This window comes from Xiphophorus hellerii, chromosome 2 (genome assembly GCF_003331165.1).
Source record: "Xiphophorus hellerii strain 12219 chromosome 2, Xiphophorus_hellerii-4.1, whole genome shotgun sequence".
NCBI classification, from domain to species: Eukaryota; Metazoa; Chordata; class Actinopteri; order Cyprinodontiformes; family Poeciliidae; genus Xiphophorus; species Xiphophorus hellerii.
The window spans coordinates 5,434,854-5,451,044 of record NC_045673.1 but is presented as its reverse complement, the minus strand read 5'-3'; the positions used below and the strand labels follow the sequence as shown (position 1 = coordinate 5,451,044).

Here is a 16,191-nt window from a genome sequence, read left to right as displayed (position 1 = left end):
ACAAGGAGTTTCTTCTTCCTTTATTTTATTTTGTAACAAAGGTACAAACGGTGTAAAACTGCATCAGGCTGAATGTAGGAAATATAAATAAGTCCTGGAGCTCAGGAGCTGGATCCAAACTAAAAGCTGTTAAAGCTTAAAAAGTCCAAGTGCGCTCCATCATCGAGAGTTTTCCAGGTTCAGCTCAGTCCGCCGGGAGGAGGAGGAGGAATGTCGGACCTTCAGAACCTGAGAGTTCCTGTGTGTTGGAGAACCAGCTCCCTGCAGGGGAACGCTCCCAACACCAACCGACTGGCCTCCATCAGTTCCTGAATTGTTGTACTGTTCCTTTAAACCATCTGCGGCTCTCACACACACACACAAACGCAGACACACACACACACACACACACACTCAACAGCGTCCTCTAACCGAGCCGACCGTTGGGAACATTTAAAACATGGCGAGCAGTCAGAAGGCACCTGTTCAGGTACAGCGCTGGAGTCTGGAGGGGGGCGTGGCCAAGCCAGCAGCCAATCAGAGAGCAGCTCACAGTCCAACATGGCGGGAGGTTACAACAAAGCCGCTGCAGTTAAAGGAGCGTTCCACCTGTTCTACCGCACACCTGCCTCGTTTCTCACCTGGTTCTGCTGCGCCCGTTGGGGAGTTTCAGTCCAGAACTGGTTCTGGAGTTCAAACAACATGAATGAGGCTCACTATTGGTTTTCTAATTCATCAATGAGGATCAATCACACTGCAAAAACACCAAATCTTACCATGGTTTTTTTTTTTACAAGAGTATTTGGGGCAATATTAAGAAAATACAGTCAAAGTAATATAGGAATAAAGTCAAAAATAAAGAGAATAAAGTCAATATTTCTGGGATGAATTCATGATATGGCTTTATTCTCCTATTTTTTTTAGCCTGGCTCTAATATGTGTAGGTCATACCAAGAAAAACAATAAAATTACAAAAATAAAGTAATAAAATTAAAATGATAGTTAATATTTCAAGAATAGCCATAACATGACTTTATTCTACTTTTTTCTCTCTTAATATGGTCCTAAAAAATGTAAAGTAAAAAATTATTCTCATAATTTTTAATAATTTTTTCTTAGCTGGTACAAACATTTTGTCATTTGGCCATACCAAGAAAAAATTTATATTATGATCATAAAGTCATATGAGAATAAAATGATATTACAACTTTATTCTCATAATATTTATACATTTTATTTTCTAAATGTTAAGGTAGCCCTAATACTCCTCCGTATTTTTTCTTCTAGTTTTTAGTGAAAATATCCTGGTACACTTACATAAGAAAAAAACAATTTACAAGTAACTTCAGCAAAATATAGGAGCTTGTTTTAATTATATAATTCTTGAATATTGATAAAAATGACTAACACCACTGTCTGACTTTTTAAATTCATAACAAAGGAAAAATGTCTTTCTAACAGACAACAGAACTAGTACGTTTTTATACTGGGTCATAAGTTATTGACTTTAAAAAAGCTCCTATATCTTTTGAAAACATTTACTTTTGAGTAAGTTTTGTCTCATTTCATGTGTGATAAAAATATTTGCACTAGAAAGTAGACCAAAAATATTTGGTAAAATTTTGTGTTTTTGCAGTGCATGTTTATCAGGCCGATCTGAAACAACCAAACTGTCCCTGAGTGAGAAAACGTTTCGTCTATATGTTCTAACATGATTCTGGTTCAGTTCTGAACTAAACGGGTTAAACGTCTCTGAACAGGTCAAATCTAACAGAACCTTCCCTCCTCTGCAGAACCATTTCTGGTGGTTGGGAGTTCTCCTTTTCCAGCAGTGCTCTGTAACCGGACTGCTCCTGTCGGCTGTCGCTGGAGGACCAGCGGGGGGCGCCAATCACTTCAGGAGGGCCTTGTAGAGCATGAGGGAGCGGGCCGTGCTGCGGTCCTGCTCCAGACACAGGATGAAGTCCCTGAGGTTGACCCGAGTGATCCGCTGCCGGAGCTGCTGCCGGGATGAGGAGGCAGAGGAGCCGGAACCGGATCCCGACGTCACCTGAAGGCGGCAATGTTAGAGAGTAAAACTACAGGAAGTCAAGATTAAAACTACAGAGGAAGTTCATGAGGATCTGAGAGGCAACTCCAGATCCATCAGTCTATTAAATAACTCCAAATCAGAATGATCTGCTCTGGTTCTGGAGCTGGGCAGCATCAGACTGGGCTTATCTGTTTGGGGCAGGCCCAGCTCGTCTCGACTCTCTGAGGAAAATGCTAAAGCAGATTCCAGATGAAGCTTTCAGGGTGATCAGGACGTTGATTCGTCTCTGGCTACGTTCACACGAAGGCTGCAACTAACGATTATTCTGACGATTAAACAAATAATGAGTTTGGCACATTCTGCTGATTTTTCATTTAACTACTTAAGCACGTTTTTATACATCAAAAAATACAAGTAAATAATTCAATTACTTTGTTGAAAAAGAAATGTAACATTTTATTGCCTAAAATACAATAACAGCATTTATTTTGTGTACGCTTGATTATTTGTAGCAAAGGATCTTTATAAATACAGTGTGGGACTAATCTGTTGGACTAACCGATTAATACCTACACAGAAAACGGTGCCTAAAAGGAATATTTTTTACAGATTTTGAACCAGGTGAATCTAAGTCTATGCCACAGTACAAATGTTTTTCTTTTATCTTAAATGCAATATGTATGTCTATATAGAGTATTGTTTTGGCTAAATTACTGCTCTAACTGTTGTTCTTTCAGCAAATCAATTTTTTTGAGTGTGTGTACTCATGTTTACTTAATCGATTACTTAAATAATCAATTAATAATGATTAATTTGATTATTCGTTCAGCCCCAGTTAACACCTCACTAAACTTGGCTTGATTCTCGAGTCCTAATTAGACGTTTGTTCGACTGAGCTGCTCAGAGTGTGATGGCTAAAAGAAAAACTGTGGAGAGAGATGGATTCTCACAGTTCAGGTAAAATTAACAGATTTTGAAAATCTCCAGCAGCTGCTAACAGAGTCTGAACCCCTGAAATGAGGGTTAGAGGGTTCAGTGTCTACTGAGAACATGGCTCCCTCTTCCCTCCCTCCTCTGAGCCTTTAGCTCATTTCTGCAGGGCTGCCTCCAGGGTATGGAGGGCCAAGGGACTTCATGAGCCCCCGTAACTCCCCCCAAGCGGATTCTGACCCCCTTTGTCTGGGGAAGTAAACACCTAAGGGATGGGGGAGGAATCAAGAGTCCAATATCCTCTTGCATGTTATCGTTTACGTCCGGAAAGACGATTCTTTTACATGCCGTCCGTAGCCACTCTGCTGCAGTAGAACAACTCTGTTAACTAAATGAAACTTGGAGATGTAGGTATTATTAATTTAGTGCAGTGAGCCACAGCAAAGGGGAAAATAACACAGAAAAAACCTTCATAAATAACTCAAAACCACTCATACTCTTTTTTTTTTTTCCCCTAACTCAACATGTTACCATAGTAACTGACTGAAAACAGCTCCACTAATGGATCAGGACTCAACACCAAAACACACTTAGCCATTTCCCACATAAAGAACAGAATATTCAGTCCATTACAGTTTTATATTTTTAGGCATAGTGTTTATTTCATAATTATTATTAAATGTTCATCTGAACACAGACTGGCTAATGATTAGATACACCTGCTCTACTGATAACGTGTCAGAGTTGGTGTGTAGGTCACCATTTTTTATTTTGTACCTGAACCGAACCATTAAATTCTGCAGCACACCTAGATGTTAAGGATGTCAAAGTCAAGCTAGCATAACTGACCTACTTCTACCTCCCTCACTATTTTTCTTCTTAAATTAAAACGTTTTCCTGACCTTGTTATCTCATCGTCGTACTGTTGACAATTATTAGGAAAGCACTGCGTTCCTTTTCCTCTTATATATCATGTGTATATTTAAGATTTAGCACATTATGTTGACAACTTGACAGCTAAAACCAATGGTAGCCATTGTAAGTGAGCACTTTTTTGGGGATCTTGCATGCATGACGTCACAGTACAATGCGTCTATGTCATCACAAGGTCACATGACCAAATGGCCGATTACCTCGCTGCTTGCTGAAGCGCCGCCTCCTGAGTCTAACTTGCGTTTCTTTCTCGGCCCGATGGCGGCAAGCGCCGTGAGGTTGGCGTCTCGCTGTCGCATCTGAGCCAGTTCCTGCTGCTGCATCTGTGGACAGGAAGTTACAGCTGTTACGACAGGAAGTTGAAGTGGTTCAAACGGGACGTTTCCTGTCTCAGAGCTCATCAGAAGCCAAACGTGAAACCTAGCCGTACCTCTTTAGCCTTCTGCTTCAGCCGGGCCTGCTCCGGATCCTCCTGCCGGGCCCGACTCTGGAAGAGAAACAAAAGCTCTTAAAATGTGACCCATTATGCTTCTTTGAACAGGTGAGGATCGCTCCATGGTCTGATTTTAGTCTGGTCAGCCACTGCACAGCACATACAGTAGTAAAACTAGCTGACCAAATGTTCTGGAGCCCAGCTTGGGTTGCCAGGTAACAGGGCTGGGCTCTGCTGAGGTTGCTAGGCAACAGCACAGTGCCCGTTAAGTGCAAAAACACTTCATCTTACCAAGTCTTTAGTTTCTAGTGCAATTAGTAAACATGAAATAAGACAAAACTAACTTACAAGTAATGATTCTTTAAAGAAATCGGAGTCTATTTTAAATCATTAATTCTTTAATATTGATTTTTTTTTTTATTTCTGACTGGAGGTTCTACATTGTGACATCATCATCCAGCTGAAGTTGAATGTCAGCCTCTGCTGCAGTTTCCCCAGATCAGATTGAGATATAGAGTTAATTAAACAGGTCTTCCGTTGCCATAGCAACCCAGGTTAGCCGTCACGCATCACGTTTGGTACCTTGGCGGCCTTCAGCAGCATCTCGCGCTCCTGCTCGTCTTTCCGCTGCTTCTCCATCCGCTCCAGCGCCTCGAAGAACCGCAGCTGGGAGCGAACGTCCGACGACTGCTCATAGGTCAGGTTTCCTTCATCCTGAGGGAGGAAGACCGCGGATCGGTTACCGACTTCCTCTAAGAACAATAAGAACTGGCAAGAACCCGGTCAGAACCGTCAAGATCTGGGTCCGAAACGGGCAGTTTGCAGGATATCGTTTATTTAACACCCTGATCTGCTTCAGTAGGGGTGATTATCAGGTTTTAGTAATGCCGATTTTATACAATATGGATAAATTAAAGAGTTGGTATTTTATTTCACTCTTTTTCTCAGAGTTGGAACAAGGATGAATACATTTTTATTTAATAGAACATTAATTAATTTGAAAAAGAAAATGAAAAAACTATGCAGCTTTCCATCTAATGACTAAAGATGAAGGTGATTTTTTTTTTAAACTAGAGGTGTCCAATCCAAAGTGCGGCCCAGGGGCCTCGGAATAATTTTGTGTGGCCCTGGTGAAGAGTGGTAAAAACTTTCGCTCTCCAGCAAATGTTATTTGATCCAAATGGACACTTTGGAAACTTTCCTCGGATGGGATTTAAAATTCTTTCCTCTTAAGTCCTCTTAAATAGAAAATGTTAGTTACAAAAAGTCTTTTACTTTTTTGTTATTTTAAATTCAAATTCAGTTTTGAAAAATCCAAAACACTTTGATTCCAAAGGGAAATTAAATTAAAAAAATACAATTGGGAACAAGCATTTATTAAACTTGGCCAAACACAGCAAAGGTTTATCAGGAATACACAAATTATATTTCTTTTATTTAGGCAAATCTACAAGAATTAATTGTTTTGTAACTCATTTCATCCATAAACTTTGCAAGTTTAATTTATTGCTGAGCAAATAGAGAAAAAAATGCAAATAAAACTATTTTGCATTTTTAAATTAAAGAAAATATGCCTCCTGAGTACTTTGACCAGAGATGCAAAACATTTGGACTCTCCCATCTTAAACCATAACGGGTTTATTCTGTAAAAACACTTCTCAGTTATTTATGTATATATAATCTGGTATTAAGAGCCACAATATGTTACTGCCAAGGTATACAGGTTATTCTCTATGACCTCTGACCTTTGCGCCGTCCGTGCGGTGCTGAGCGATCACAGAGGCCTTTTCCAGCAGCGAGCGCAGTCTGGATTCGGTGGCGTGTGAGATGAGGTTCACAACCTCCAGAGGCACCTCCGTCACGCCCAGCTTCTTGGCTGGGGAGCAGAACCAAACGGAACCATGAGAACCATCAGTACCATCAGAACTGAACCACTCTGGCACCACAAACAGTTTGGCTGGAAAGAAACCATTAAGCATCCATTGCTCTCAATTAATGACACTGAAAATGCTCCATAACGCAGCCTTGACAACGCAATTGATGTTGCAGTGGCTCCCTCTGCTGGTGAGGAGAAATATTAACTAAATGATGGACGTACTGACCTGAGTCCAGAATGCGGCGGTGCAGAAGGCCCGGCGGCAGAAATGATTCGTCTTTACAGGACCGAATCTTGGTGCCGACGAGCTCTGAGCTGGTTGCTAGGATACGGGCGTTTTCCTCGTTAAGGTTGACCCCGGCCATGGAAGCCACATCGTTGATGTCGTCGTCGTCTCTGTGGAAATTCAGAGAGAGCCAGAACTTTTAGATTTGACTGAGTGACTGGAAGTTCAACATCCCGACTAAAACATGAAACTGAGCTGACGAAGTCCGGCTCACCAGCTCACTGTGACGTTTATTCACTTATTTATTTCAAAGTTACACATCTGACCTGCATTAAAAAGCTCACTTGTAATTACAATAAAACTAAAAGCAGGCTGATTGTTACCATAGTAACCACTAAGAAAGCTGCTGAAGCTGAATGAGCTTTTTATTTTCACCCTACAGTCTGACTCAAATACACAATTATTGGTGTTTATTTTGAATTTATTCAGCTGTGATTAGGTGATTATTTCTGAAGCTGAATCAGAAACATTCAGTTATCTGCCAGGTTTTGTATGACGTTTCGGTTCCTGGTGCTGATTGGACTTCAAACCCACCTGAAGGTCCCGCCCCCGGGGTCAGTCGGTTTCTTCTGATTGGCCTGAGATGCCAGGTGGACAGGAGCTTTACCTGCCATGGTGGTGGGGCCCCGTAAGAGTGTGGCTGCAGGGAGAGAGACGATTCAGAGAGAGGACAGATCTGAATGTATCGTTCACTTCTCCACAGGAAAATTCAGGAACGTTTTAAGCATTTTCAATGTAAGTTTTTAAACTTTTCCACTATAACAAAAACACAAAAAGACAGTTTCAATTCACTATTATATGACATTATTTACTATTTATTAATAATGTATTTTTATAGTATTCTACATTCTGTAGCAGGGACAAGATAAACTAAAATATAACTAAATTTCATTGAAACGTCTCTCTTACCTTACACACCAGACTGGTCCGAGAAAACCCCCCAGAATTTAACAAAAAAGTCTCCCAATTTCAATAACTTGAACATATGGAACCTTAATTTCAATTACACGGATCAATAACTCAATGAGCCATTGGGAATAGTAAATATAGTATAGTAAATATTCCCAATGGCAAATATTCAACTGTAACATTTTCCAAAGTTAGGCTTTTAATTAAACTTTAGATTGCACTATGATACAAAAATAGGCAGTTTGAAAGACTTTATACAGAAATGAAGCATTTTCCAGTCCTTGAAAACACCTAATTGAAATTCAAGCACTTCCAAGGATTTCAGTCACCCAGTTTTTGTCAGCTTTAACACAAAGCGGAGCACCGAGCCTCACCTGGATGTCTGATCTGCTGACTGAGGACCACAGGAGAACGGGTCTGGATGGTCTGGACTGTAGGTCTGCCCACAGCCTGCAGCAGAAAACAAAAACATCAAAATGATTATCAATAATCACCACTGAAATTACAACCTTGTTTAGACATATTAAAGCTGACATATTATGCTTGTTTGAACAGGTTAGGATTGCTCTATGGGCTTTACAAATATTGTTCATGACACTTTTTGCAGAAGATCACGTTTAGACAATAAGATTTTAGTCTCAGTTCTGCTTATTTGAGCTCCTTTCAGAATAAGGCTTGTCACTTTAAATCCAAATAAGTTGCATGTAACCATGCCTAAGCCTGTCACAATAAGCAATAAATCAATTAATAAAATTAATCACATGATAAACTTACATGAGTTCAATAATTTCCATTCTGATTAATACTTTGTGAAGGGCAAATCTGTTTACAGAGAGTTCATAATCTATTTTTATTTATGGTTTCGGCTGTAGATGCTTTATATTTCTGCTTTATTTATTGTTTAAATTAAAACAATTTAAATTTAATTTAATTTAAATTAAATTAAATTTAAATTAAATTAAAACTTAATAATTTCCATTTGCATGATGTATCGTTTTCTCTTTCTACCAAAAACTGTATGACTAAAGTCTTCAGTCTGGTGTTTTGGTCTAAGCACTTTGAGCTGCCTTGTTGCTGAAAATGTGCTACATGAATAAAATTATTCATGTAGCAACCTCAACTAGGACAATTTTGTCTTCATAACTTATTATATTTGTTGTTATGGAAATTCTAAATGTCTTCCAATTCTGGTGTTAAATGTTCTGCACAAAATTGATCTTTGAGAGATCAATTATTATACCATTATGAACATATTACTGGAAAATGGTCTCAAAACAATATTATCATGTATTGCAATAATTTTCGGGACAATTTATCATCCAGTAAAAATTTTTATTTTTACACGCCCCCCAACTCAACGTTTACACTTGCATGTAAAAATAGCTGGTAACAGACGCACAATTATATAACTGAAAATTTTTGAAAAACAGAAGTAGAGCCTTCTGCACAACCAACAAGAATGCAGCAAGTGGTTTCTGAATGGTAAGTCAGCAACAAAACACAAAGTACAATGCACATAGCGGTAAAAATAAACGTGCTGGACCTCAGCTTGCATTGCTAGGTGACAGGTGGAACTCTGCTGGTGTTGCTAGGTAACAGGTTGGGCTATGCAGGGGTTGCTAGGTAAGGGGCATTGCCTGCTGATTTGACGTTACAGTCAGAAGGTTTTTGAAACAGCTCATTTTCTAGACACCAAAAAACTTGTGGCCAAAAAATGGCTGGATATTTATTTTAAGCATTTGGGCCATTTTTTGAAGCAGTAGAGACCTAAAAAAGTGCAAATATGTTTTTTTAATATATATATACTATATAAGTCCTCTTTAAACCACTAAAGCAGTGAAGGATAGGTTGCTGAGTGTTACCGTGTTTGTGATGGGTGGAGTCAGGCGGACCGTGGTTCCCGTGGCGTTGACAGGCAGCCGCGGCCGGATGGCTGCTGCGGTGAGGGAGCCGGGGGCGACAGGAGGCGGAGCAGAGGTGGTGGGCGGAGCCGTCGTCAGAGACTGCTGGCTGTTGAGCAGAGTCTGACGCAGAGCAGGGAGGCTTTTCTGAGGAGATACACACAAAGTTCATCACTCCAGGAAGCTGCTGGTAGAAGTTTGGTGATTTTATCAGCAGATTTCATCTTAGATAGTATTACAGAACCTCATGTTTTCTAATTTGGGTATACAAGTATTCATGCTGAAAATATCCGGTACAAATCTAAACGATGCAAAATGTCTATGTGGGTGCAATGCAAGACTTTGTACTAGAGCTGCAACTAATGATTACTTGATTAGTCGTTTATTCTGACAGTCAGATTTTTAAAAAAGACATCTTTCCTACAAAATTAGAAGTACATTAAAATATGCAAATAAACATAATTGCATTTAGTTTAGAATAAGAAAATAAACATTTATTGCCTAAAATGCAATAACAGATTGATTTAGGCTTTCATCGTTTGTAGCAAAGGATGAATCTGCAGCTAAAAAATATTTAGAACATCAACATGTTAAAAACTCAGCACTTTCTGCTTGACTTATCAGTAAGTGTAGAGCTGACCTAGTCATTATTTTTTATATTAATCTGTTAATAAACAGACATCAAAAGGTGCTTTATATAATTTTTTTAACAGGGTGAATATAAAACTTGGTAGAACATATTTACAGACAAAATTGTTTTTATATTATTGTTTTTCTATTTTTGTACAGTTTTGACTTAATTACTTCTCTGAGTGTGTTGTTCTTTCATCAAATTGCCTTTCTTAGAGTCTGTATACTCCAGTTAATAATGAATGGATTACTAAATTAATTGACGATCACTTCAATAATCGATTCGTCACAATTAATCATTACAGCCCTATTCACTCCTTTACCAACAACTACGGTTATGGTTATTAACCTCTAATAACCATGGTTACAGCCTGATAAATATTCATTAAACTCTAATAACAGTTATTAACATGAATAACACATTTATTAACATGAAATTGCTGTGAGTAGCAGTATTTTCACTTATCTAATTTTATATTTTTAATAAATGTAGTTATTGACATGTATAATCATTAAGGTCTAGTTAATACCATTGTTAACATTTTATAATTCTTAAAACATATTAGGATTAATAACAGTAAAAAACAGAATTCAGTTACCACAGCAATTAGAATCAGTAACCTGCAGCTTTAACAGTAGAAATATGTATTTTTTCAGGACAGGTACCTTGAGGAAAGGGATGAGGTAGGGCTGTGGGGAGGACTTCAGCTCAGCCTGCAGCCGAGACGTGAACTCCTCGGGTTCGATCTTTGCGTCCTGAAAAGATGTTAGAGCACAAAGACGTGAAGACATGCGGACATAAAACATAAAGGCACAAAGACAAAGTGTTCAGGGATGTAACAGACAGACATGTTCAAGTTTTAGGAAATTAAGTTATAGGAACAAAAAGTAAGAGGATACAAGAGGAAACCATGACAACATGAAACTGGACCTGAGGAGCAATCTGGAGTAGAGCTGGGCAATATGGCTTAAAAATAAAATCTCATCTTTTTAGACCATTTTTTTCCCTCGCTTTCTTTTCTCGAAAAGGAAGTACAAGTAAGTTTATTATAGTATTATGCAATAACAGATTGATTTAGGCTTTCATTGTATAATAATACTAAGTCACTTAGTATTATTAAGTAAGTAACAGTTTATTATTTCAATCATTTCAATGTCAGTTGTACAATGGAGTGTCAGGCTCAGGCTATGACAATTTTTGTTTAATTATGAAAATATTGTCACAATATGAGCAGAATAAAGAGACAATTTTACCAGAAGAAAAACTTAAAGTGACCAAAAAATAGAGTTATTGAGATCTGACATGTTCAGCTCAGTCCATGTAGTTCTTTCTTCAAAATACTCAGCTGTTTGCACGGTCATTTCAAAGTCCTGCAATTAATAATTTCATGCTAATGTGTTATTAAGATTATTTGAATAAAGTCAGATTACAACTTCATCCAGGTAACATTACGACTTTATCCCCATATTATTTTGACTTTATCCTCATATTCTTACAATTTTATTTTCATATTAATGAACTTAAAATTGACTTGATTCTCGTACAACTTTATTCTGGTAATTTTATTTTTCTTATTATGGTCCTAATACTCTGTTGTAGTAAAACTGGTAGAACTCACAAGATGCTCAACATTCCTCTTTTTTGTTATTTTTTGTGTTGGAGTTCTTCTAAAATTACTACGTTAATCTCCTACTGTACCTTTTTTTCTGGTATTGTTATGACTTTATTCTAAAGATGATCTTAGTCTGCCCTTAATATTCCGTTGTAGAGTTGTAACTGAGTCCAAATAAATATAAGCTGTAAAACCTGCTTGTCAAACAAGATGGCGGTTCTGGGTGTGCTGACATTACTCTGAACTACTGAAACCCAAGTTTTCCAAAAATGAAGTCTTCAAACACCAAAGATTCGATTAATCAATCAAACTGATTTATCGCTCAGCCCTAGGATGCATCATCAAAAGGATCTTAGCAGCTTACAAGCAGGTCCTGAACGAGGGTCTTCACATTCTTGGACGTATCGGGAGATGGGGAGTTATGTGACGCCAGCTTGATGAGCGTGGACAAGAAGTTCTTGCATTTCTTCACGTTTTCCTGCATTTCCTGTTGGGCACAAATACGTGTGAAAAACAAAGCAACAGAGGGAAGCCGGAAACTTTCGAAAATGTTAGAAAATGACGGGAGCCGACCTGCGACACCACAGTGACCCTGGCGCCAGGCGGGGCAGCGGGAGGGGGCGTGGCGCCGCCGCCAGGTAGCGTTGTGGGCTTGGCGGTGGGCGTCACCCCCGCCGTGATTACCGTGGAGGTTTTCTGAGGCGGCATCTTCACGGCTCCGGCAGCAGGAACTGTGAGGGGCTTCAGAAACAGACAGACATGATTAGATCCAACCAATGGAACGGCATATTCATGTTTTAGAATGGCCCAGTCAAAGTCCTAACTAAAAACTCAGTTTAATGTAATAAACCATTAATCGATAATCAATGGTAAGTTTGTTAATTGTTTGCTTTCCTACTCTGTTTTATGTTAGGCTATGATCTGTGTCTTAACCTGTTCCCACCTCTCAGCAGGATAACTTACCTGAACAGAGGTGGTGGAAGGAGACTGGACTATTCTGGTGGGAGCGGGTGCAGCCAGCCGGACCGCCTGGGGGGCTCCAGGCGCCTGCAGAAGATTTATGGTTTGTTTCAGAATAAAATTACAAGATTCTGATTTTACTGAAATTACAGATTAGCTCCAGAATTTCTGAAGAAGATCTTAGTCAAGTTCTGATGGTACCAAACTCACCGTGGTGGCGGTGCTGACCCGGATAGTCGATGTTGCCATGCGGTGTTGCGGGTCTCTGGGTGACCACCGTCTGACTCTGCTGCAGCTTGGCCTGAGCCTGGGCCAGAGCCTGCTGAGGAACCAAGACCAGCTGACCCGTCTCGGTCCGGACCAGAACCATACCTGCAGGAGAAGAATCAAAGCAAGCAATCGAAGAGGTTCTACAGGCAGAATGAAACAGAAAAGCTGAAGCCGGACAGAAATCAGAACCAACTGGACAGAATGGAGAATTGAGAACAAATGAGATCAAGCAGATAATAAATATTTATAGTTTGTTTTTGTGCTCAGCTTTAGGGTGAAACATGAAAAACTTCAGGCAGATCAACCCTGAAAATCTGGGAAAAATTAACAAGAACTTCCAGTTTGAGATAAAATTATTAGAGTTGAAACAATTAATCAGATTAATCATGATGAATCCCTTATTGAAATATTCAAGTAATTTTGCAATCGGTTAATTGTTAACTGAAGTATACAGACTCAAAAAAGGCTATTTGCTGAAAGAACAACAGTTAGAGCAGCAATTAAGCAAAAACTGTACAAACAAATACAAATAATTTAAAAAAAAACAAATAATTTAGCATTTAAGATTAAATTAAAAAATAAAACTTCGTAAATATGTTCCACCCAAAACTCAGGTGGCTTAGTTTTGGCTTCACCTAGTTCAAATTCTGTGGAAAAAAAAAATTCTTCTTTTAATCATGTTTTACTATTAAATTATTACTACACTGCAAAAACACAAAATCTTACCAAGTATTTCTGGTCTGGTTTCTAGTGCAAATATTTGAGTATACGTGAAATAAAAAAAACTAACTTACAAGCAACTTTTGAGAAAGATATAGAAGCTTGTCTTAAGTAAATAATTTCTAAATATTCATTTTATAAACAGTAAATCTTAAACTTAGGGCTTCAACTAACATTGATTTTAGCAATCGGTTATTCTGATTAGTAATTGGCTAAATAAATTGGCATATTCTGCAAATTTTTCATTTAGCCACTTACATCATTTGTACAATTTTGTAAGTACATTAAAATAATTCAATTCCTTTTTTAAATAAGAAAATAAATATTGCCTTTAAGGCAGCAACATTGCATTCCTTTAGCATACGCTTGAACATTTGTAGCAAAAGACGCATCTGCAGCTAAGTTAAAAATTACTGCCAACATCAACATGAAAAGAGTCCTTCCTGCCTGACTTCACATCAGTACAAAGCAAGACTGAACTGTTGATTGTTTTTTGTATTATCAGATTAATAATTGTAAAGCAAAAGTTACTAAATAGTATTTTATCGTTATTATTTTACAGAATTTAACCAGGAGAAGCTAAACTACATCACTTGATGATTTCTGTGTAAAACATATATTACAGACAGTGGAAAGAGGTTATTCTTGTATGCAATATATATATATATATATTGTATAGTTTTGGCTTAATTACATCTCTGAATATGTTGTTCTGATTGAAAATAAAGACTCCAGATGCTCCGGAGTCTGTATACTCCATAAAGTCTGTCTTAACTATTAATCATTTACCGTACTAAATTAGTTGGCAAATATTTCAAAACTTGTTTTATCCCCATTAACTGTTTCAGCCCTGGTTCCACTTTCAGATTTTTTTCACTTATAGAAAAATGTTCCATCTGTCAGTGGATCTAGTACTTTGTCAACCAATATTAAGGACTTATTTACTTAAAACTGTTCTACTTGATAATAAAAGAGGTGTTTTTGCAGTGTAGCTTAGTCAGAGCGTTTGGATCTTTGAATTGTTCATCCAGAACCAGAAGCCACCATCACAGGACCGAATCATAAAGCAGATGTGTGTCCTCACCTGGAGGGATGGTGAAGCCGGGCGGCAGCTGGATGGTTGTCTGCTGCTGAGGCCGGACAGCCAGGGCGGTCTGCGGGGCAGCCGGCCGGGTTGTGGCGGTCACCAGCTGGGGTCTTTGCGGCTGGATGGAGGCGGCCTGCCCCAACAGCAGCACCGGGCGGCCTCACCCCGGTCTGAGCCACCCCGTTGATGGCAGGCTTGGCAGCTGCGAGGGGTGTGCTGGATGCGGTCTGGGTCTGGATGATGGAGGCCTGGGCTGCAGGAGGAGCCGGGGTGCTGGTCACCAGCATCTTGGTGTGCATTAGAGGGTTGTTGTGGTTCAGGACCTGAGCGGCTGATAGGGAGGCTGAACCCTTCGGGTCCAAACCGTTCTGGGCGGTGCTGATCACGGGGCTGGGGAGCCCCTGTAGGGTCACAGCAGGGGAGCCCGCCGGGGATTGAGGGGCAGGGAGTCCGGGTTGTGAAGCCAAGGTCGCGCCGGGTGGAGGGGCAACGGGTGAGCCCTCCACTTTCCCGGCTCCGGTGCTGCCGTTCAGGGGCTGTAAGCTGGGGGAAGAGGTCCGGATCGTCCTCCACCGGGCTGGGAGCCAGGACAGCAGCCCGGGGGAAGCTAGCAGCGGGCTGGCTGCTCAGAGTTACCGGTACGGGTAAAGCGGTCAAAGAGGGCGCTCCTGTCGCTTGCAAACCGGTTCCGGTGTTTCTTATTGCCCCGGCGGTAACAGAGGAGGGAACGGTTTGCCCGGACAGAGGCTGGTTGGCGCCCGGTTCCCGGGTCGACCCCGCGGTTTGGTGCCCTTGTTGAGGCTCCGAAGACCCCGCTTTCCCTGAGAGGCGACCGACCGCCGCCACGTCCCGCTTCCCGTCCGGATCAGAAGCCGCGGGGAGGTTTCTGTCCCCCAGCTGGGACTCCAGGGAGCCCACCAGGTCGCTGACCGCCTTCTCGTCCACCTCGGTGGACAGCATGTCCTCCAGCGGGTCGGGGGCTCCCGCCATCTTTGATGCTTCGCTGTTGTGCAAATCGTTTTTTAGAATGTACGCATGCGCCGAGGATCCGGCTGCATTCGGAGCAAAGATCTAGATGGATCAAAGATCTAGATGTACTAAATGTTTCAAGAACTGTGGGAAAAGCAGTTCCTAAAGCAACAAAATTACACGTTTTTAATTATTTAGAGTCGACAAGTAAAACAAAAGATAGCCCAATAAATGTATAAAATAATAATAAATAATTTGAAATAGTAGAAATGTCGTTTATTTTCCCACAGTGGAGAAATTTAGGTGTGTCACACCAGCAATCTAAAAGCAGTTGGGAGCACACAAATCCACACAAAAATTTTAAAAATGTAATAATAAATAAATGATCATTTTAAAAATAAGAAAAACATGTACAGTAAGAAGTTTATAACATTGGAAAAATAATACTGTTTAGGTCCCATACTGCACAATACAATAATATAACAATTAGCAGATTAATGACCCATTGTATTGTTTTATTATACGCCAGTAAGTATAAATGATTTTTAGGTTTTTACTCTCATGTCATAATGCGTATGTTAGGTTTTTTAAAAAAAAACTCAATTAACTTCTATTCCTCATAGCTCTATGATTCACGGCGCCATGAAGTCACGCGATACTCCA

General features: G+C 39.8%; 1 protein-coding gene across 1 annotated transcript; it reads right to left on the bottom strand.

Annotated features, from left to right (window-relative positions):
- Positions 1-5: 5 nt before the first annotated feature.
- Positions 6-15,590, bottom strand: LOC116731701 (transcription initiation factor TFIID subunit 4-like). Its single transcript, XM_032581517.1, is given in 18 exon segments — positions 6-2,029; positions 4,075-4,197; positions 4,305-4,361; positions 4,890-5,021; positions 6,053-6,183; positions 6,410-6,579; positions 7,004-7,109; positions 7,753-7,828; positions 9,241-9,426; positions 10,576-10,665; positions 11,887-12,009; positions 12,096-12,263; positions 12,486-12,569; positions 12,693-12,731; positions 12,733-12,854; positions 14,557-14,692; positions 14,694-15,125; positions 15,127-15,590. Coding segments are annotated over 18 exon segments (2,757 nt in total). The 5' UTR covers positions 15,550-15,590; the 3' UTR covers positions 6-1,870.
- Between the last annotated feature and the right edge of the window lie 601 nt (positions 15,591-16,191).